Raw genomic sequence first — 19,694 nt, 5'->3', positions numbered from 1 at the left:
GGAATGCGCGAACCTTGCCGATCACGCCGCGGGCTTTTCGGGAGACGGCCTGACTTTTGGAACGTTTTTTGGTGCTGCGCGGGGCAGTGGAGGAGGGTTCGGGGGAGGGAGAGCGCGAGGCTTCGGGGTCGGTGCTGACTTCGAGTTGATCGAGACCGTATGCGGCAGCCGAGACCTGAGATATCTGCAACGAGGACAGATCGGGACAGCTATAGAAGCTGTCCCGGGAAGGTGTGTCCAGGGCCAGATTTTTTTTGGGAAAGATCGCGCGGGGGCCTTGCTTGGGCGTCGAAGGAGGGGGGGGAGCTGAAGGCCTTGTCGCAATGAACTGGGCCAATCGTGTGACCCTCGTATAAGGCCGAAACGCGACACAGCAGCAGGAGCCCGCCGAAGTCAGAACGTGCGGTGATTTTCCGGGAATTTCTTCCTTGCAGGGATTAGAGATTCTGGAAGAAAGATTTCACGACGGCGAAACGAAGACGACGAAGAGGATCAGGGGTGGAAAGGAGGGGCGTAATAAAATGAGGGAACTGGAGAACGACCCGAGGTCTCCGCCGAAGAAGTATAAGAAAGTGATATTATAGAAGAATAGAAGTATAAAGATAGGCTAGGGGTCACCTACTAGTGGACCTAGAAAATCAGTCTATCATGTGCCTTTCCAACAAGTTCTACTCCGATAAATATAGATCCAGGGTAGTCCAACTGTAATTGGCCACAGTCAGCGTGTTGCCACTTGCACTCAGCTGCTTGCGGCGATCCACTCGCGACCGCGGCAGATCAAAGATGAGAGAGAGCCAGTCCAAGAGAAACTGGATACCGGAGATTTCCAGGAACCCAGAGAGCGCGATTCGCTTCTGAAACTACTTTGTAACTTCCGGGCTGGGGTTGTTATCGACGAAACTACAGTAGGGAACTACAGTACTCTACTCTCCCGGTTTACTTTCCTCAACCCTCCCCGGTAAAACCAAAACATCCCGCATCTTCGACAACCCTGAAACATCCCGCACGTCACACACCGGAGTCCTGAGATCCTGAGAACTCTCGGACTGCCCTCGCGCATGTCGCTCGACGTGAGCGCTGGAAGGTGTTGATCGCCGCGTCTCTCTATCCTCGTTACATGGACCGATGACCACTACTACCGAGCGTGCGCGCCTTCATGAAATGGTCTCGTCCGCGCAACTCCTCGATCGCATGCCCCTCCAAAGCGCCCCCTCCGTCGTGTCGCGACCCTCGCAATCTACGCGCAGACATCATCGCTCGGGGCGCTCGCATCATGGAGGTTCCATGCAGTCCTCCTCAAACGATTTCCCCATCTTCACCTATACCGGCGACACCGAGGTCGTGATTCGCGCCGGCGCGCAGGAACGTCGCTATCTTCTCCACCGTCTGATTCTGGCACAATGTTCGGGCTTCTTCGAGGCAAGCACTGCCGAGGTCTGGTCGGGTCAGACTGGCCTCGCGCAAGTCCCAGCAAAGGGAGAGGGCTCGCTATCGCGCGTGAGCGAGGATTCCTTGTCGAATGGGTCGACCTTGGTCCAAGGGGATCACAGTAAAGTCACGGCGCGCGGGGGAGACAAGCGGAGGTGGAGATTTGAGCTTGATTGGGAGACCCGTGGGGAGGACGAGGAGCCAATTCTGGTTCAAAAGGTATGGTAGACAATGCCATGCGCTCTCCGGTGAATAGCCATCGACGTGTATGGCCTAGGAGGCTAACATCCATACTTGCACAGGAACCCTCCTACGCTCCAATGTTTAGCGGCGATCAACCCGCATTTTCCCCGACAGCAACAAAACCGTCGAGCGCACAGGCAGGCTACTTCCGGTCTATGGCGAACCTGGCCGGAATGCAATCGGTAGTGCATCTACCACAGACAGCCAATGGTGACCACAGCTCCGTGGATCCATTAATACGCGACTACGACAACCTCTTCCGCTTGTTCTACAATCACCCACCAGCGCTGAACAGTGTCAATATTGCCTCGGCTTACACAGAGTGCAAATCTCTCCTAGCCTTGGCAGACATGTACGACGCGCTCCCCGTCACTGGCCCGCGAGTCGACCACCATTTACTAGGGTTCGGCTCCCGCTTATTCAAGCAAATTGCCAAATACCCACCCAGCTACCTCAAGCTAGGATATCTGGCACGTAGCCGTGTCATTTTCTCGGAGGCGTTGATCCACGTCGTGGGACAATGGCCGGCGGCCCTGCCAAACCTGCGCAACGGCTCCTACGCCCCATTACCCAATTCCGTTCTCGATCTAATAGAGGACAAATACGAGGATCTAGAGGACCTCAAAGCCCGTGTCGAATCCAAGCTCTTCCGTCTTTCCCTCACGACCTCCCGCGGTGAACGCGTCGGGCCGTCAAACGCATACCTAGACTGGCTCGCCGTCTCCCTCTTCCGCCAGTGGCTTATCGAAAACACCACTCCCCCGCCAGCACCAATTCTCAAGAACCCATCTAATGCCACCAGTACCGCTCCCCCACCGCCCGCCATTGCAGGCTCTCAAACAACTTCCACCAAACCTACCGCGCCGCCTGACCCAACCGCCCGCGTATACCGATTGATTGGATCCCCATCATCACAGGCATACCTCGCCCACGACGAAGTCAAACGCTTTCTCAAACTCCATCCAACACCTTCCTCCGACGCGCTGTACACGCGCGACACCCTGAAACGCTTCGAGCGCAAGATGGACGAGATCAAGCGGCTGGCCCGCGAGATCGTCAAGCCACTGATGCGCAACTTCCTCGAGCTCGAGCTGAAGGGCAGCGCTGAGCAGGCCAGCAGCACCGCTGGCTCTCACGACAGCAGTCCATCTTCTGGACTCCCATATTTAACCTGCACCCGCGTAGAAGAGGCTGATCTACCTTGGGACATTTGACATTTGATTTACTTTGACAATGTGGCGTCTTGAAAACGTGGCGTACATGATATGATTGTTTGGCCATATATCTTGCTTGATCTGCTTTGCATTTGCTACTACCATTGGTAAGGTACTACCCCTGGCGTCTTTTGAAGATTTCATTCTCCCTGCCTATTTTCCCCTCGAACTGCTGGTTTGTTCTGGGGAGTGGGGGGTTGAGAATTGGGTGGCTGTACTCCTACATATCTTCTGTTGCGATGATGTGATGTGTATTTGATTGATGGCTGCGTTATTTTACCCGTTTTACTAGTTAATGTGTCTACGATATCATGAATGACTTTTACATTACTTGTTCCTTTCGGTGTCAGAGTAAATGATTAAAGACGGGCGTGTATGAGGAAGGTAGAACTCTGCCCATCATTTCACTTACTGTTCCTTCTAAGTAGTAAGTAGAGTTGACATCGAAAATCAGGGGGTTCTTTCCCACTCCATAGATACTGCATTCATGACAGTTTCGAGGATTGGTGCTCTACTGAGGTTCACAACGTGGATTACTATAGAGGACGTGTAAAGTACTACAGCTACGCAGTGAATCAACGTCGAAGAAATTATCTTCTATTTTCTTTTTCTATTTTTCCGGGGGAACATCAATAGCTGGTACTTGGGAGACATGACATTACTGCAATAAAACCATCCATGTTGGTCGCTGGGCCAACTTTCCAAGTTCTCAATCCATTTCCATCTTCTGTGGCCTGGCCAATTCTTGGAATGGTGAATATCAAGGCTAATGTACCGGCGGGGAAGACAACAAAACAAAACATGCAGACAGATCAAGCTCAACAAGAAATTGACAGGGGGTTTCAGACAGTGTGAAACTCAACATCGTCTCGGCGGTTATGACTTCAAAGCAGATACCGAGGGAAACCATCATCAGGCAATATGGCTGCAAGCCTTTCCAGTAGTCGAAACATGACCCATTAGACATACCACATCCGCAATGGCAGATGATTGTCGTTGCTGTCATCAATGGGCAGCAAAGGAATATCGGCGCGATCAGACTCCTTGGGATTCGCCTGCATAGCGTGAGACATTCCACGGCTAACCTTGACGCCCCGTCCATATTGAGCGGGCTTGCCCTTGAGCATGACGTTCTCATGGTGACGGGCACGAACGGAGATCAAGTGAGCATAGTAGATGGCCGGGTGGACCGAGACAGAAGTCGTAGAGCGAACATACTGGTAACACTGCTCGTAGATCATGTTGATCAAATGCTCCGGCTTGTGCCTGACTTCGTCCAGCAAGACGGTGTAGTGGACTGGGCGGGCGGTGCCCTGAAGAGCAATGTGTGAGTACAGGAAAAAGTCCCAGCCAGAGGACGGGTAACGTCTCGGTCAACCAGAGTGCCGGGGAGAGGATTGCCGTTCTTGTCACGGTCGTTGTGAACCTTGGAGTCTGGGAAAGCCCGAATGTGGTGTCTCTTGTTGGCTATGACGACGCACATCTTTCCTTTCCATTCTGCTCCTGCAGCCTTGGACATGGTTTCGCGAATGGTCTTCACTTCCTTGTTGAGGACCTCCTCGTACTCGGTTTCCGAGACGCCATCGCGGAAGTAGTAGATAACGGCGGGAGGACTCTTCTTGCCAACCGTCTTGATCCACTCGATGAAGAAGGGTTTCAAAATATCCCTGATGTTGGTCTCAGAGATGATCTCCTTGCGGGCACCGTTCACTTCACGGCCGCCCCAGTAGCTGATTCCCTGGAGGTCATTTGAAACGGACATTGCAGCCAGTGAGGGAGTCCAAACACCCATCATAGGGTGGGTGACATCAGCGCCAATGATTATCGACGAAGGCCCAAGGCCTGTGCCAGCGGAGGTAGGAACAGCCCGAGCCGTAACACCTCCAAGCTTGGCGTTGATTTTCATGGCCACGTTGGAATGAAGCTGAGGCTTTCCTCCACCCTCGCACCGGCCGTGCTGAAGAACCTGTGAAGGAACTCCATATCGGCAATCGCAGGACTTCTTGAGGCGGGCGTACTGGCCAACATCCTGGTTGGATGTGATCATGATGATCAGCTGAGGAGGTTCACCGTAGGCCTTCTTAGCAGTATCATGAAGTTTGGTCACAGAGGTCCCGATGTCCTCGGTCATCAACAACGATACGGGGTTGCTCTTGACAATGCCACCATGCTGCTTGAATGCCCTGACAAAGTTAGTCCGCCATTCGTCGATCAACTGCTGATTGAGGCTATTCCGTTCATGGTTATAGTAACCAATTGCCCAGCAAGCCAGAGGCTCGGAGTGTGGTTTGTAAAACTTCTTTCCTCGAAGATCCCAACGGCCAGTCGTGCCCGGATTCACCTTTGAGTTCCCAAATTGGATTTCTGGATTAGCAAGTAGCCGGGCTTTGGTTTTGTACATCTTCTGCGAGATCTCCATGCCATAGAGCGCCAGATTGGGGTCATTGTCATGTGCAAAGAGTCTCTTGCAGCAGTTGATGTGCTCCTTTCGATCGTGTGGCTTTTGCGCGGTGTACTTGATCATTTTGGACGTCATCTTAACGCTAAGCTTCCTGTTGTATCGCTGAAGGCCCTTGAGAGCCAAAAGCTCGGCGGGATAAACCACGTCGCGTTCTTGCATCTCCACAAGGCGCATGGTAGGGTACTCGAGCTCAATTTTGTACTTGATCCTGAAGTATTCTTGAACAGATTGCTTCTTGACGGCACCTGTGGCATGGTCCTTGATGTCAAGCATGTATTCACTTGCGCTGGCGGGTACAAGCTTTCGGATCTTGAACGTTCTGTTCGGGTTGGGACACCCTTTGAACTCGGGACTGACCAGCAGACCCTGGAGCATCTTGTCGAGTTCGACATGGGACTTGGACCACTCCACCCAGTCGGGTTTGATATGTGGTTTGTGAACAGGCATGCAAAGCTTGGGAACGTCGTCTTGATGTATATCTCCCAGGAGCCCCGCCATAACTCCCATAAGCCCGATGCGGGAGAAGAAGACACCATATGCAGTATCGACATTGAGCATCAAACCACGCTGATGATAACTCGGTTAGTCCAAGATGTAGACTCTCAAGAAACGGGGCATAAAGTCCTTACCGGGAAAGCTCTGATTGTCTGGAATGCTCCTCGGTAAACAGTTGCGCCGTACCCCAGCTGGAAATGGAAGTTGTGTGCCATTTCAGCAAAATCTTCACCCAGCTTGTGAATCTCTTCAAAGAAATATGAACGCTTGTGTTCAAAGAACCTGGATCGAGGCTGGTGTCGAATAAGGTGGTCAAGGAACACTGTATATGATGTTAGTATCCATCGAGTCACAAACAGAAAATTCCTCATGAGGCACTTACTGAATGACTGAATCACCTGCTCGTCAAACTTTCGCTTCTTTTGGAGCCAGTCTTGGATGACTTTGACCATAAGTTTGTGCTTTGGAATAACACGGAACTGAACCTCCGATAGCAGAGTGAGGAATTCTCGAGATTTTGGGTTCTTCGCCTCGAGTCCGCCGATTCTCTTGGGGCCTTCATAGTGCCTGTATGGGGAGTCGAAGGTAATTTTCTCTCTGATACCTCCTCGATCCAGCGCATGCAAAGACCTATTTTCTTTAGACCGGGTTCAAGGACCAGTAGTCAGGGTTTTACCTACCAGACAATGTGAGCTCCGTCATGGATAGCATCAGGGAGCAGTCTCATTCGCTCCTTGCTCTTCTCAAAGCAGGTTCGCATGAGCCGTTGGTCCAGGGTTGGAAGAAGCCTCTTATCCTCTCGAGCCTGAATTTCGGCAATCACTTGGAGCTATAAATATTTTAGCTAGGAAGGTCCCTCGTAAGGACTTCAAATGATTCATTCCTACTCACCTCATACATGTAGACAGGCTTCTTGGGATACTTTGTGATTGGAAAGCCATTCACAAGAACATCGATCTCCCTGCCGGAAGTGCTGAGTTCACTTGACTTCTGATTGCAAGCTTCGGGTAGGGGAACAACGACACAGTCCATCCATTCTTTTGGCTTCATTCGACGACATCCCCTGTCGTCGATGAATGTGGCCTCATCCACCACACGACGGGCTTCTTCGACACGGTCTGGCTTGGGCTCACTGCCCGAGCTTGTCGGGCTAGGCGTTTCTGAGCTGCTCATCGTGGACACTTGTAAGTGTTCTGAGTATCTAGACAATAGCAACGTGAGCAGTGAATTTCAGTCAGTGATATTGAAGAAACAGAGTTACTTCATAGGTATGGAGGCAACAGGAATGAAATCGGGTTCATTTCAGTAGACAGCCCATAGTCAAATGGCCTTCCTCGGGATTGCATTGTCTGCAAAAGAGATTTTTGAAATAGCACTTACCGACTTAGAGAGACTGAGTCTTACAGTAATGTGGGAGAAGAGAATCAAAAATTCAAGAGAGTGGAAAGGAAAATTAAAAAGTGGATGATGAACTTGTAGAACCTGATCCTCACCAGTACCCAGAAGGGTCTTAACAAGAAAAAGGACTAGAAATGTCAGATATTAGCTACCATTTGAGTGTGTGTGAAGATGAAAGTATGAAAGAAGACAAGAGGAGGATGGATGAAGGAAGGGAAGATATTGATGGAAGTTGGGGATGAGGGAGTTTGTATATCTCCAAAGAGGAGAGTTCCTAAACAGCAAAGCGCGAAAATGATGGAAACAACCATAATCAGTATGGTGGAAGCTCCCATCAAACATTGGTATTCCATACGCTTTTTCCTGGTCGTGGCTTGAACGAATTAATCGAGGGAATTCAATTAGAAACTCCCGTGTAGTCCACTAGATACAGTCGGTTTCGAGGAGTTGAAAGTCTCTAATTCTAGTCCTCGAGTATCTACTCTACTATTGGCTAGTAAATTCTACAAACGTGAGGAATAGTATGTCTACACATTTCTAGAGATAGTTAAGGACATACAATGAGATAATTTGTCGAGGGCATCCATACTGATACAATCCTTGTAGCTCGTAAGAATGCAAAGCTCTACATTTCAGACCTCCTAACGAGTCGGAAAGTCTAGACAATGCACGAGATTGAAAATATTACGGACAAACCAGGACTACCGCTCGTTCTACCTCTACGTCGGTCTCTACGTCGGGTAATGAAAAATTGAAAATCCGGAGAATGCAATATGATCAGGATATCTGCACTATGGGCTTCGAATGTACAGATGCGGTATCAAGCAGAAACGCCGCCGTCGAAAAAGATGCTCATCACACGGCGACCGATGCCCAAGAGAAAAGAAAGAGACAAAGCCAACCAGACCGACGCCGGCAGATGCAACGGATTCTGAGACGATCGAAAAGATACCCCGCCACATTCTTGGGGAATGATGGAGCTTCCGCTTCAATCAAACGCGAATGGAATGTCATCAGGCTGGGGAGCACGCCTCGCAGATTATGAAGATTAGTTTTGTGGGGAGTGGCGAAATTATGGACAAATGAGTCCCAGCGACTGTCAGCTGGGTGATAATAGAACAGCTCAGCGATATGATCCTGTTAGAGTTTTGATGTTAGTCAACTGAAGACAGGATACCGATGGACAGGGAAAAGATATCTCGATGACAACTTACCACCATACTGGTTCGAACCAGAGCTCTGAGCAGCCCCAAGCCCTCGCACATTGGCCGGGAGTGGAATTTGATCGGTACTGGCAGGGATTTCGATGTGGCGGAGTAGGTCGACCATCTTCTCCGGCAACAGACGCGCAATGTGGTAGGAAGATGCAGGAGGCATGATACTGAGCAAATGAACAACGTCCCGGGGAAGGGGGGCCGGGGATCCTTGAGGCTTGTATGAAGACGTAGTCTGACCATTCAACTGGGTGACTCTCTTCTGCACATCAAGACGGCGGCCCTGTGCGCCCTTTAGCGGAGATTCCGCACGGGCAAACTTGCGCGGGCGGTCGGAATCATAGTCATAGTCATCCGTAGGATAAGCTCGCTTAGGTGAGTTCAGAGATGTATCTTGGTATGGTGCTGGAGAGACCCGAGTTTCTGGTACAACGGCATGATGCAGTGTCTTAGGCTGGGTCTGCGAAGGCGACAGGATAAGTTGAACAGTCATTGGATCAAAAGTCGGTGTGGCGTAACGGTGCGAGAACTGCTTCAATGAGGGATCTTCGGGGTAGAGCTCGCGCATCCGGTTCTCAAGGTTGATCACTTGGACCAAGTCACCGTAGCGCGACTCGTATTCATGGAGGAAAGCAAAGATAGGCTTCGCTTTGTGAGCATTCTCGGGACTGGTTGCCAATCTGCGTACAGTCGTCTCGAAGACGGCCCGGGCGTCTGTGATAGAAGTTAGTAACCCATGATGTACCTTGTGTAGATGATCTTCAACTTACTGATGATATCATTGATGTCAATCAAATGCTTCAAATACTCCAGGGCGAAGTTCTCATCTTCCGGGAAAAGCTTCGCGCCTCGCTCAAAGATCTTGGTTGCGGCAGGATCCTTGTAGCAATGGTACTCCATGAGGGCACTGGCAATGTAGACATCACTGGTGATACGGCCCCGCTTGCGAGCTTCGGCAAAGACCTGGCGAGAACCGGCTAGTTCTCCCGGCTTGCCCTTGCCCTGAAGCCGGCGCATCGCACGCATCAGCGCAATCCAAGCGAAGGAGATCGTCTTGGACAGGATGTTGATCTGAATAGAGTGGGCTTTTCGAACGGCATCAATCTGTGCCTGTTTTGCGGCCTCTTTCTCCTTTGCCTCACTGGGGAGTCCGTCATCATCCTCGTCCTGGATGGCCTGAGCATCCGGGTTCGGTTGGGCAAAGGCCTCCTCAATCCGGGTCACGTCCTGAGACTCTTGGTTTCGGGCCTTGTTGATCAGCTCGTAGAGGGCATCGAGCAGCTTATCGTAGGGTTCCCTGACTTTGCCAGCCCGCTTGGAGGAATCCTGCTCAGAGTCTGAGGCGACTTCGAGTCGATCAGCCAGCTTGAAGGAAAGCAGGCAGCTTTGCGGGTTGGCCTCGATACCCTGCTTCAACATGTCGCTACCCTCGGTTTCCATGTCGTTCAGGAAGCAGAACTCGGCAGCCTCAAACCAGATCTCTGGTACGAATCTCAGAGCCATGAGTGCCTGTTTGTAAACATAGAGGACACGAGCCTTGAATGCAGCAGCATCATCCTCTTTCAGGACTAGCGGGTCTTCCTTCTCCCATGCGATCCAGCTCTTCCAGACGCCTACTTGATGAGCAAACTCAACATCACCCTCGGAGCCAGGAACTGGAGGTAGTCGAGGCAGCGATGTGCGAACAAGATCGCGGGTGATGTTTTGGAGTTCAGTGTAGGAGCTACGAGCGGTCATGTATGACGGCGACTGCTCTTGCAAGAACTTCCGGCCCTAGACATGGGAGTTAGCAAATTTGAACGCACGGTAACAAGGACTTGAAGGATCTCTACCGTAAGCTTGTTGAGGCCCATCTCGAACTGATCGTATTCCTTCCACAGGGCATTGACTGCCTGTGTGGGTACGCAGATGGCTTTCTGGTAGGCCTTTCGAAGCAAGTCCATCTTCTGCTGGTCTTGCCAGCCTGCACCCCCGACGGTACCAGGCCCAGAGCGAATGAACTCCACGTAGTCGGTCCAGATATTACCACAGTCCTTGTCCATCCCCACATATTGAATTGCGAGATCATAAGCTGACGAGATTGTCCGTCTTGCCTGACCAGTGGTATCCGTGGTCAAAGGGTTCCGACGACGGACATAATCCAGGTAGACAGACCAAAGCTGAACACTAGGAATAGTAAGGAGGGTTCTGTTGAAAATCTGTTCCAAACGGAAGAGTTCATTCAGTTCTGACTCCATAGTGGCATACGCCACCCATTGATCGGCCTGTCGGTCAATGTCAGTGTTTTCCAACTTCGAATTGCAAGCTTCAGACTTACCGCCATGGGGAATTCCTTGAGGAACCGTTCGTAAACTTCACGCGCACTGTCCAACCGGTTACGAGCCCTGTGCTCTGCAATCAACTCCAACCAAGCCGAGAGATCCCCGCGAGGATCCTCATCAACCCTGTCCTGCAGGATGCCCACGCGGTCATGCGCCATGCGGCCTTTCGAAGAAGGGGAGTCAGGTACAGGGGTAGGAACGGTACTGTTCTGCATGCTCGGGTCATGCGCCCACTGAAGGGAACCAGAAACAGAAGGATCGATATTGGAAACAGGAGCAGGAGAATAAGAGCTAATGGCAACATCTAGCACGGAGGCAGAGGGATGCACCAGGTGCGATGATACATCAGGGGAAGCGGTATGATTTTGATTTCCTGAACTTGGGTCTTCAGACATGGTCATAGGCATGGTCATAGGCATGGCATTCGAGTCATCCACCCCCAGTACCGCCGGCGGCTCATAGTCCGCCTCCTCATTGTCATCCTCGCCCTCGTCCTCATCGTCCTCAACTTCAAATCCCCCGATCGTTCTGGTCTGGGGCTGTGCCGACACACCCGTAGGTGGGACCGATGTGGATTTCTGAGACTCGTCACGAGAGGGATTCTGAGCAGGATCGGGCGCATCACTAGCAATGCCAGTGTCCATGTCTGACGAGGCAGTGGGGTTGGGGGCTGTCACTTCTGATTCTGGTTCTTGATCATTGTCTTCTTCGTCTTGCTGTTGTTGCTGTTGCTGGTTTTCATCTTCTAGAGTGTCTTCGGTCTGCTGAAGGCCTTGGTCGGAGCTTTGATATTGGTCATCAAAGGTTCTGGAGGGGTCGTATTCTTCTTCCTCGTCGAACTTATCCACAGCTGATTCTTCGGTATCAGCGGCCACTGCAGGATCTGATCCCATGGCCTGTGCCTTGAAGAAGGCTTCCTCAGCTTCATTGTCCGCCATGACGGGCGAGAACAATGATACTGATCTCTGCGGATGGAATGTGAGAACCTGCGAACGGAGCTTTGTCGATGAATTGCGACACGAAACTGTGGGAGTGATAAGGTTAGAGAAAGAGAGGTGAATGAACAAAGGATGCCACTGAGGGAATCAGCTCAGGCGCCCAAAGTCAGGTCAAAGCGAGTAGATGGAACGGGGTGATAGTGATGGTGGAGATTGGGGGAAGCTCATTACTGAATCCGTGAATCCATCCCGCCGAGACTGCAGCCAAGCTGGGCCATCACGTGGGCGGTCAGCGCGCAAGGGACGCGAAGGCGCGTCGATGGGCTCCTCGCATATGCCACTCGTTGCCCTCGTTGCGGTCTCGCAGACTTCCCTTTTGCATTCCTTGCGGTGAACCTGTTTGTTTCCCCTTTTCCACCCAATATCCCCCTTATAAAACTTGTTCCTTCCATAAATTCGGGTCCCTTTCCTCACATCCCCCCTCAAGTCCCACTTCCGTACATAATTGCATCTCACTCTCTTCACACTCCACCATGTCCGTCGTTTCGCTACTTGGGGTTAAAATCCTCAACAACCCGGCCCCTTTCACGGCTTCCTACCAATTTGAGATTACCTTTGAGTGCTTGGAGCAGTTGCAGAAAGGTGAGCAGTTCTAATCAAAATATTCAGTCCTGTTCAGATCTTCTAACAAGTCTCTTTCTTAGATCTTGAGTGGAAACTGACCTATGTCGGTTCCGCCACTTCGTAAATCCACCCGCTCACCGCGTCCGTTTGCCCCTCACTAACCAACACATCTTGAACAGCTCCGAATATGACCAGGAACTCGATTCCCTCCTGGTTGGCCCGATCCCCGTCGGTGTCAACAAGTTCATCTTTGAGGCCGATGCGCCCGATTTGCAGCGCATCCCTTCCTCTGAGATCCTCGGTGTCACTGTCATCCTCTTGACCTGCAGCTACGATGGCCGTGAGTTCGTCCGTGTTGGCTACTATGTCAACAACGAGTACGACTCGGAGGAGCTGGCGGCAGAGCCCCCATCCAAGCCTATCATTGAGCGCATTCGCCGCAATGTCCTCGCCGAGAAGCCCCGTGTGACTCGCTTCGCCATCAAGTGGTATGTTTTTCTTATGATTTCTCTAATGAGTTGCCCCCGCAACCACACATGGCTGACAATAGGTTGATTCAAGGGATTCCGAGGAGTCTGCGCCCGCAGAGTACCCACCTGACCAGCCCGAGGCCGATCGACTGGACGATGACAGCAACGCCTACGGTGCAGAGGAGGCCGAGCTTGAGGCTGCCCTTGTTAAGGAGCTCGAGGAAGCCAACAAGCAGGGCGAAGATCAGGAGATGGACGGTGGTGAGGCCACTGCCGGTAACGACGATGACGACGTCTCAGATGCTGGCAGTGAGGACCTCGAGGAGGAGAGTGAAGATGATGATGATGACTTGGACGAGGATGAGGCCGGTGACGGCGATGAGGACGTTGAGATGGGTGACGACTCTGAGCAGAAGGACGAGTCTGGCAAGCCCGCCCACCAGCCCCAGCCTGAGGTCATGGTGCACTAAAAGCTTGCTGTCACCGTGCATTTGACACGTTCCTCTTCCCCCTTCCCTTCCTCTTCTCTCTCCATGCTCTTTGATGACCGTCAGTATGCTATGTTTATGACACCTTGACCAACTCTTCTTTACTCTTATGCTCTCATTTATTATCTCACCATACTCTTGATTCAACGTTGGCGTTGAACGGGGTCTACGAAATAGAACTTATCGTGCTTTCTAACGAGATTCGCGTGCGCACCCGATTTCGCTCGTAGCCACTAGCATTGAAGATGTTCCGATAGGCATGTAGGAGGGCTTCCATTTAGCTCGAGGTCGTTGCCATGGTTATTTTCGGAGGTCATGGCCTAGATCTGTGTCTTCACGGCTAGGGAAACGATCAACACCTACTGAATTGGAAGTGGAGTGTCTGTGTCGGGCACTGGTCTATAGGTGCCTGTAGCCCGCTTGATAGGTCTGGTAGTAAAATATATCTATCTACATTGCTTATCCTCAAAAGTGGTGAGCTTGAAACTCGAGGCATGGATTGAGGTAGTGAGGTTATTCAGAGATATATATCATCGTGAAGGGTGTGCATATTCTACATCAAGACAAAAGACCGACCACAGGGGGCAATCTCTAAACAAAAACAAAACACCCCAGAGTAAACACAGCTTCATTTTGAGTAATTCTACACCTTTCCGTGCAGATAAATAGTCCACTTAAGCGAGAACCTAGAACCCAAACTTGGACCCAAGGGCTTTTAAAAGGGTCGGTCAGTCTCATGTACCTAACGACGCAAGGGATAATCCTGACAAGGGTGTCACTGAGATCGACTTACCGCCAAAGACAGCTTTCCGCTTCTGATTCTGGATGTATTTACCCACGTCGGTCGCAAAGTTACTGCTATTCTCCTCTAACCGGTCCATCGAGTCGCCGACAATCCCGAGACGCTCGGTTCGTTCCTGGACTTGGCGGGACATATATGCTAGGTAGCCCTCTTGACCACCTTGGGGTTCTGAGGGTGGTGCACGACCTTCTCGGAGTGCTTGACGGCGTTCTTGCTCGTCGAGTCTCATTTGTTCGATCATTCGCTTTGAGGGTGGGCGATCGGGGCCGCCGACTGTTGTTTGTTGTTAGACGGGGTGATTTGGATATAGTGAGATACATGGGAATCGGGAAGGGTTCACGTACTGAGCAAATCCATGTCTGCTGGTGAGACATATTGAGTGCCAGAGATCCACTGGATGTTAGTAATGGTAGGACGCGCAGGAACCACCTTTTCGGGATCGTAGAGACGATCTTGCGAGGGGTTCCTGTGAGGATCGTTAGTGTTGCCCTGTCTTGTAAACTAAGTGGGAAACGTACAGTTTATGTCCAGATCCCCACACATTGAACATTCCGACCTCGGAAGGACCAACCCACGTCATAACATTACCACTGGGTGTGATATATGCCTCCGAGAGCCGTCGCAGATCCGCGATGTAGTCAATTCTTGAACAACCAATTTCCCTGAGCGCAGGAATCGAGAAAGCCCGAGCGTTTCCATCTCCGAACAGCCCGACCAAGCTGTAGCCGCGGCCTTCAACCTTGACAACAGCGGCTGAATCACAAAGATAGTCGTCCCAGGTTTTGTAGGCACCTTTGGAGGTCGGAGGCTTGAAGATGCGGCAGCTTGAGGGGGTGACTGCAATAACGACACCGTTGGTCTTCGCGCCAGTTCTCAAACCGCCGACAGCGTTGGGAGTAGCGAGAGCCTGGCCACCAGAGTCCGCATCAATGGGAATAAGATTGATGACCTTGTCTTCAACAGCTGAAAAACCAGCAAAAGCGGCAGAATAAGTGCCATTGGATGCTGGGAGGATCTTGAAAGTAGCTACGTTGCCGCGGTTGGTACCAACAAAGCAGCAAATGCTCGAGTAGTCTGTAGTCAAAAAAAGAACAGAATTAGCGGGGGACGCTCAACTATCCGAAATGACAAGCCCATACCTTCTCCTTCCAGAGTCATCACGCCAAACTCGATGCTAGTTGGCCACTCTGCAGGAACTTCCTCTGAACCACGCGTCTTGCGGAAGCTGCTCCGCTTCGAAGCCTTGATAAATTCGGACAGATGCGCAGTGTGAATGATTGCAGGACCGCGCAGGTCAATAATGACCAAGCTACCACCCTCGAATCCAGCTGCAACAAAGCCAACCTGACTGTGCTTCAAAGCCGTCACCGGGCCTTGCTGCATGTTCAAAAGAGTCAACGGAAGCATACCCGTCTTCAAGCCAGGATCCGCCCGGGTGTTAATTGGAGTCAGAGTACCGGGACCCTGGTTGGTACCAGGGGCTTGTTCGTTGCCGTATGATGTGTTGTTACCCCATCTGAAGACAACGACCTCACCACTGCGGAGGCCAACTGATAGCTCGCCAGTCGTGCTAGCAAGGGACATCTCAGTCACCTCCACATTACCAACCCGCCCGACGGCCCGCGCCAGGTCTACCTGAACTACCTCACCATTCTCAATCTCATCGTCATGACCAGCATCCCAGAGACGGATGGTACCATCGGCATGCGCAGTAGAAAGAATGTTCCGGTTCTCAAAACGCTTGAGCGGGTTCTTCGCTTCTGCGCCCCCAAGTACAAATTTAGGTCCTTGGGCGCGGCGCTCTTTCAGGCCTAACCAGGCACTTCGATCAACTGGAGTGAGTGTAACCTTGTTCACGAATGGGTGGACAAAAGACAAGTATGGGTGTATCATGTTGGTCGGCGTAATGGCGTGGCCACTTGGGAAGCTCATTGTGACCAACTCGCCCGAGGAAAGCACAACGATAATTGCAATCGGGTCATGAGCACCGGCGAAATAGGGCGTGGTGCGAGGAACGAGGCAAAAGTCAATGGCATGGGCAGCCGGCGGAATAGGAAGGTTGATATTGCGACGAGTTCTTTCAAAGTACCCTGACAGGACCTGCCAGGATGATGTCGCATAGTTGGGAGTTGGGCCCATATCCAAGAAAGTGAGGCCCTTGTTTGGATCGCCTGCTGGTTTTCCGCCGGCCACTAAAAGACCAGTATCATCGGGGTTATCTTTGGCGCACCACGCAACCTTCGTGATGGGCTCCTTGGGCCCAGTAGGCCCACCCGCTGAGCCAGGCCTGCCCGAAGACCCTGGCTGATCAATATTGGCGGACTGAACAGTCCTGGCATGAAGCTTCCGCCCGTCCTTGGAATCCCAAAGAACAAGACTTGTATCTTCGTGAACCGTCAGAACAAAGATACCGTTCGGATGCCAAATCGCACTGGTTAGTCTAGGTCGGCGCACGCCAGCAGCTGACAACTCGGTATCTCCACCCGGGGCCCCAACTGGAACCTCATAGATAAAGAACTTTTGCGCAATATTTTGCTTGAAGGAAAATGTGACAGCGCCCTCTGGATATCCGATAAGGATCTTGCCGATGTCGCGAGTGGAGAATGCTAATGAAATGACCGGGTTTAGCCGTGATCGGGGGTTGCGTTCCAACCACAAGTTCGGAATTTTGAATGGTGTCAAGGTCTGTCGGTCAAGATCGTATGCAATAGTTTCACCTAATTTGCTGTCAATGGCTAGTCCATGATGATATAAGTGCCGAAACCCAACTAACCATTCGATAAGCCAATGAAGGCGTATTCCAGGCTTGGATCAGTAGCGAGCGCAGTGGGTTGACCCGGCGGCGCATAGGACGTCACCAGACTCTTGGTCTCTAGCGAGAATATACAAATCTCATTCCTGGAGTCCACACTGATGAGCTTGTCGGCGCAGAATTGGAGATACTTTGCCGAGGCCTTGCGCGGGAAGTCAAAGACGACCAAGACGCGCCGTTGCCCAAAGACATAGATCTGCCCACTTCCAAACGAAGTATCACTGGTGCCGACGGCGAGAAGGGATTGGACGGGGTCGTATGCGATCGCACTGATCTGTGAGTTCACTCCGCATCGTGCAAACTGCGAGAAGAATTGCTCTGTCAGTGTTTCAACGATCGCAAAAGAGGATGCCTGGAGCGCCAAGAAACATACGTCGTCGATACCGAACAAGTCCGGGGACAGGCCCTCGGACAGGTCTTTCTGAATACCAGCTTGCTTGCCTCTTAGTAAATGAGCCATTTCCAAGGCAAGTGAGTGGTGGTAGGTATCGTAAGAAGGAAGAGGTGAAAGGGGAAAAAGTGGTGGAGCTGTCTGGCGGAATGTTCAAAGCTGACGACATGGCGGAGAGTCTAAATGGATCTGCCCCGCTCCCGCCCTACCGGCCCTCTCCCCGGCAAGCCCATGCAACCAAATCAGATGCACTAGGCCATTTTCTGATGGAGAGGCCAGGGGCTGAATATTGAGAAAGGCTGTAGTATGTTGATTGATAAATTATCTATATACTTCTTTGGCCTATGACAAAACCACACCCTGTAGTTGCTTCACAATCTAATGATGGTGGTATATATAGGCAGAGAATCCCCCCCCAGAATCACATGCCGAACTATACAGGGCTCCACACCAGAATGGCCTCGTCTGAACAATTTCGGTCCTCAACACTCAACAATTCATGCAAATCGGGCTAATCTATAGATCCGATATTCAAGGGTATCATTTTCTCATATGAACTTCTCGTCTCACACATGCAAACGACGTTCTTCTAATGACCCTCATACAGATTCGATAGCGGCCATGTTGGTAACGGCGACAGTCAGTCGCCTGCGAGCATCAAACTCCTTCGGTTCATCACGGTTTCGATAGTATTGTATGGTGATTTGGCAAACCAATCGGTAGCATGAGTACCTGGCCAGGTGCAGCATGTCAGTAAGATAATGGTTTCATGTACCGGGCCAACGAAGTAATTAGACCAACACCTACATCAAGACTCGAATATTCTCTCTCTTCGTTCTGATCAAGGGCAATCCTGCACCTTCTACCACGGCAAGCGATGGACTCTCAAATATCTCTGCCATCAGCATGTCACCCCAAAAGGCGCTGCTAAAGTCCACCACGCCGGATAGTTGTTTCGATTCCTCATCCAGTAGGACATGTGTCGACCGACCGAATCCAACGACGGTTAGACGGGGCAAAGTAACCTCGTCGAGTGCGGCAGCTAAGCGGACTAGCTCATGGCGAAGCTCTGCGTAGGGTAGATGAATAAACATATCTTCAGCATCCCGGAGCACGCTTTCAAATAACGCACAAAAGGCCTCTCGCCAAGATCGTTTGCCAGCTCCGATGGCTACTTGTTGCAACGAGCCAAACCCGGGAGCCACATTTTGGCCAATAGTGGTAGCCAGAAATCCGAGATGACGGTCAATATCGTTGCGTTCTCGAACGGTCAGTCGGTTTTCCATATCGGCGAGGCTGGACCCCTTCACATACTGCCGTAGTAGAAAGGCCGATCCGAAGAAGCTCCCGCGTGGATCATAGTGATAGAGTTGAGGAATGCAAGGGTTTGCACTTTGGCCCAGAAGAGCTAGAACTCGGGCTTCCGTTTCAAGATAGAAGCGCTCTTGCCGTAGCAGTGGGGTACCGGGATAAGGGGAGCTTTTCAATAATAGACAGAGTCCATTGGAGAGTGTGAGACGGCGTAAAGAATGGACATGACCGGTGATATTCTGCGATCGTTGCACCCAAACGGTAGAAGGGAACAATAATGATAGCACGGCGTCTAATCGTCGGTATTCGGCAGCCGGGGCATCATGATAGAGAGGGGGCATATTAGATCCCTTTAGGGACAGACAGGCAGAGCGAGTTGTCACATCGGAATGATGCATCCTGATATTGTATAGGGTTTGGTGGGAAGCCCGTTCGACGGGAAGAGGATGATAAATAGAACTAGAATCAAGTTCAGGGAAACTATTCATCGTAATCAGGAATCAACGAATGCCGGCCTAGCCCCCCCTTCCTCCGAGGAGATTATTGTTACAAGACACGCAACACATCGATCTCGGGGCTTGTTTGGCACTAGGCGATTCGGCGAGGCTGGCAGGTACGAAAAAAAGGAAATCAAATCAAATTCTACTAAAAAAGACTCCACGGTAGTATCCAAGAGAGGAAGTGCCCTCGCATCCAACGACTGGGGGGCCACTAGACCGCCATCGTTGCATGCCCACGTAACCCTCAAAAAGATCCAGCAAGGAAAGTGGCCACGGGCCCCAAGGCGCGCCATGACATGGACCTACAGACTACAGTAGGTTTTGCTACGCGAGATACGGGGACCGGTGGAGGCATGACCCGAGCTTGTCCCTGAGAGAGATCGTGGTTTGTGTAGTGGGCCACTGGGTCCTAGCTTTTTATGGCTTCATGGTCTCTGGGGCCCTTTTAGATTCATCGCCAAACCTGGACATTGGTCCAGACGGGAATTTGACTCGCGACGTGGTCACAATGATCGTGTCATTGGTAGGCACCAGTGTATGATCGTCGTATTAGCCGAAGATAACGTAAACCGCATGAGTAAGAA

At 51.4% G+C, this 19,694-nt stretch overlaps 6 protein-coding genes across 6 annotated transcripts; 2 read left to right on the top strand and 4 right to left on the bottom strand.

The window, feature by feature from the left end:
• Positions 1–1,125: 1,125 nt before the first annotated feature.
• N7496_001278 (uncharacterized protein) lies at positions 1,126–2,885 on the top strand (the record flags this gene model as incomplete). The annotated part of the gene is made up of 2 exons (XM_056694209.1): positions 1,126–1,647; positions 1,731–2,885. The coding sequence occupies 2 exons, from the start codon at positions 1,126–1,128 to the stop codon at positions 2,883–2,885; spliced, it is 1,677 nt and encodes a 558-aa protein (XP_056560938.1).
• A 959-nt stretch (positions 2,886–3,844) lies between these two features.
• Positions 3,845–7,014, bottom strand: N7496_001277 (putative eukaryotic translation initiation factor eIF-2C4; the record flags this gene model as incomplete). Its single annotated transcript, XM_056694208.1, has 6 exons — positions 3,845–4,198; positions 4,252–5,913; positions 5,976–6,163; positions 6,224–6,471; positions 6,522–6,670; positions 6,733–7,014. The coding sequence occupies 6 exons, from the start codon at positions 7,012–7,014 to the stop codon at positions 3,845–3,847; spliced, it is 2,883 nt and encodes a 960-aa protein (XP_056560937.1).
• Positions 7,015–8,362: 1,348 nt separating this feature from the next.
• rna14 (cleavage polyadenylation factor subunit RNA14) lies at positions 8,363–11,712 on the bottom strand (the record flags this gene model as incomplete). Its single annotated transcript, XM_056694207.1, has 5 exons — positions 8,363–8,376; positions 8,454–9,167; positions 9,224–10,226; positions 10,286–10,717; positions 10,771–11,712. The coding sequence occupies 5 exons, from the start codon at positions 11,710–11,712 to the stop codon at positions 8,363–8,365; spliced, it is 3,105 nt and encodes a 1,034-aa protein (XP_056560936.1).
• A 533-nt stretch (positions 11,713–12,245) lies between these two features.
• Positions 12,246–13,276, top strand: asf1 (nucleosome assembly factor ASF1; the record flags this gene model as incomplete). The annotated part of the gene is made up of 4 exons (XM_056694206.1): positions 12,246–12,354; positions 12,417–12,456; positions 12,516–12,824; positions 12,898–13,276. 4 exons carry the CDS (start codon positions 12,246–12,248, stop codon positions 13,274–13,276), a joined length of 837 nt encoding a protein of 278 aa, XP_056560935.1.
• A 704-nt stretch (positions 13,277–13,980) lies between these two features.
• Positions 13,981–17,368, bottom strand: N7496_001274 (uncharacterized protein; the record flags this gene model as incomplete). The annotated part of the gene is made up of 6 exons (XM_056694205.1): positions 13,981–14,006; positions 14,088–14,369; positions 14,441–14,562; positions 14,615–15,170; positions 15,236–16,813; positions 16,870–17,368. 6 exons carry the CDS (start codon positions 17,366–17,368, stop codon positions 13,981–13,983), a joined length of 3,063 nt encoding a protein of 1,020 aa, XP_056560934.1.
• A 734-nt stretch (positions 17,369–18,102) lies between these two features.
• N7496_001273 (phosphotransferase family protein) lies at positions 18,103–19,008 on the bottom strand (the record flags this gene model as incomplete). Its single annotated transcript, XM_056694204.1, has 1 exon — positions 18,103–19,008. One exon carries the CDS (start codon positions 19,006–19,008, stop codon positions 18,103–18,105), a length of 906 nt encoding a protein of 301 aa, XP_056560933.1.
• Between the last annotated feature and the right edge of the window lie 686 nt (positions 19,009–19,694).

The sequence above is a fragment of the Penicillium cataractarum genome, assembly GCF_028827025.1.
Source record: "Penicillium cataractarum strain IBT 29864 chromosome Unknown utg000001l, whole genome shotgun sequence".
NCBI classification, from domain to species: domain Eukaryota; kingdom Fungi; phylum Ascomycota; class Eurotiomycetes; order Eurotiales; family Aspergillaceae; genus Penicillium; species Penicillium cataractarum.
This window is presented reverse-complemented; position numbering and strand designations above follow the sequence as displayed.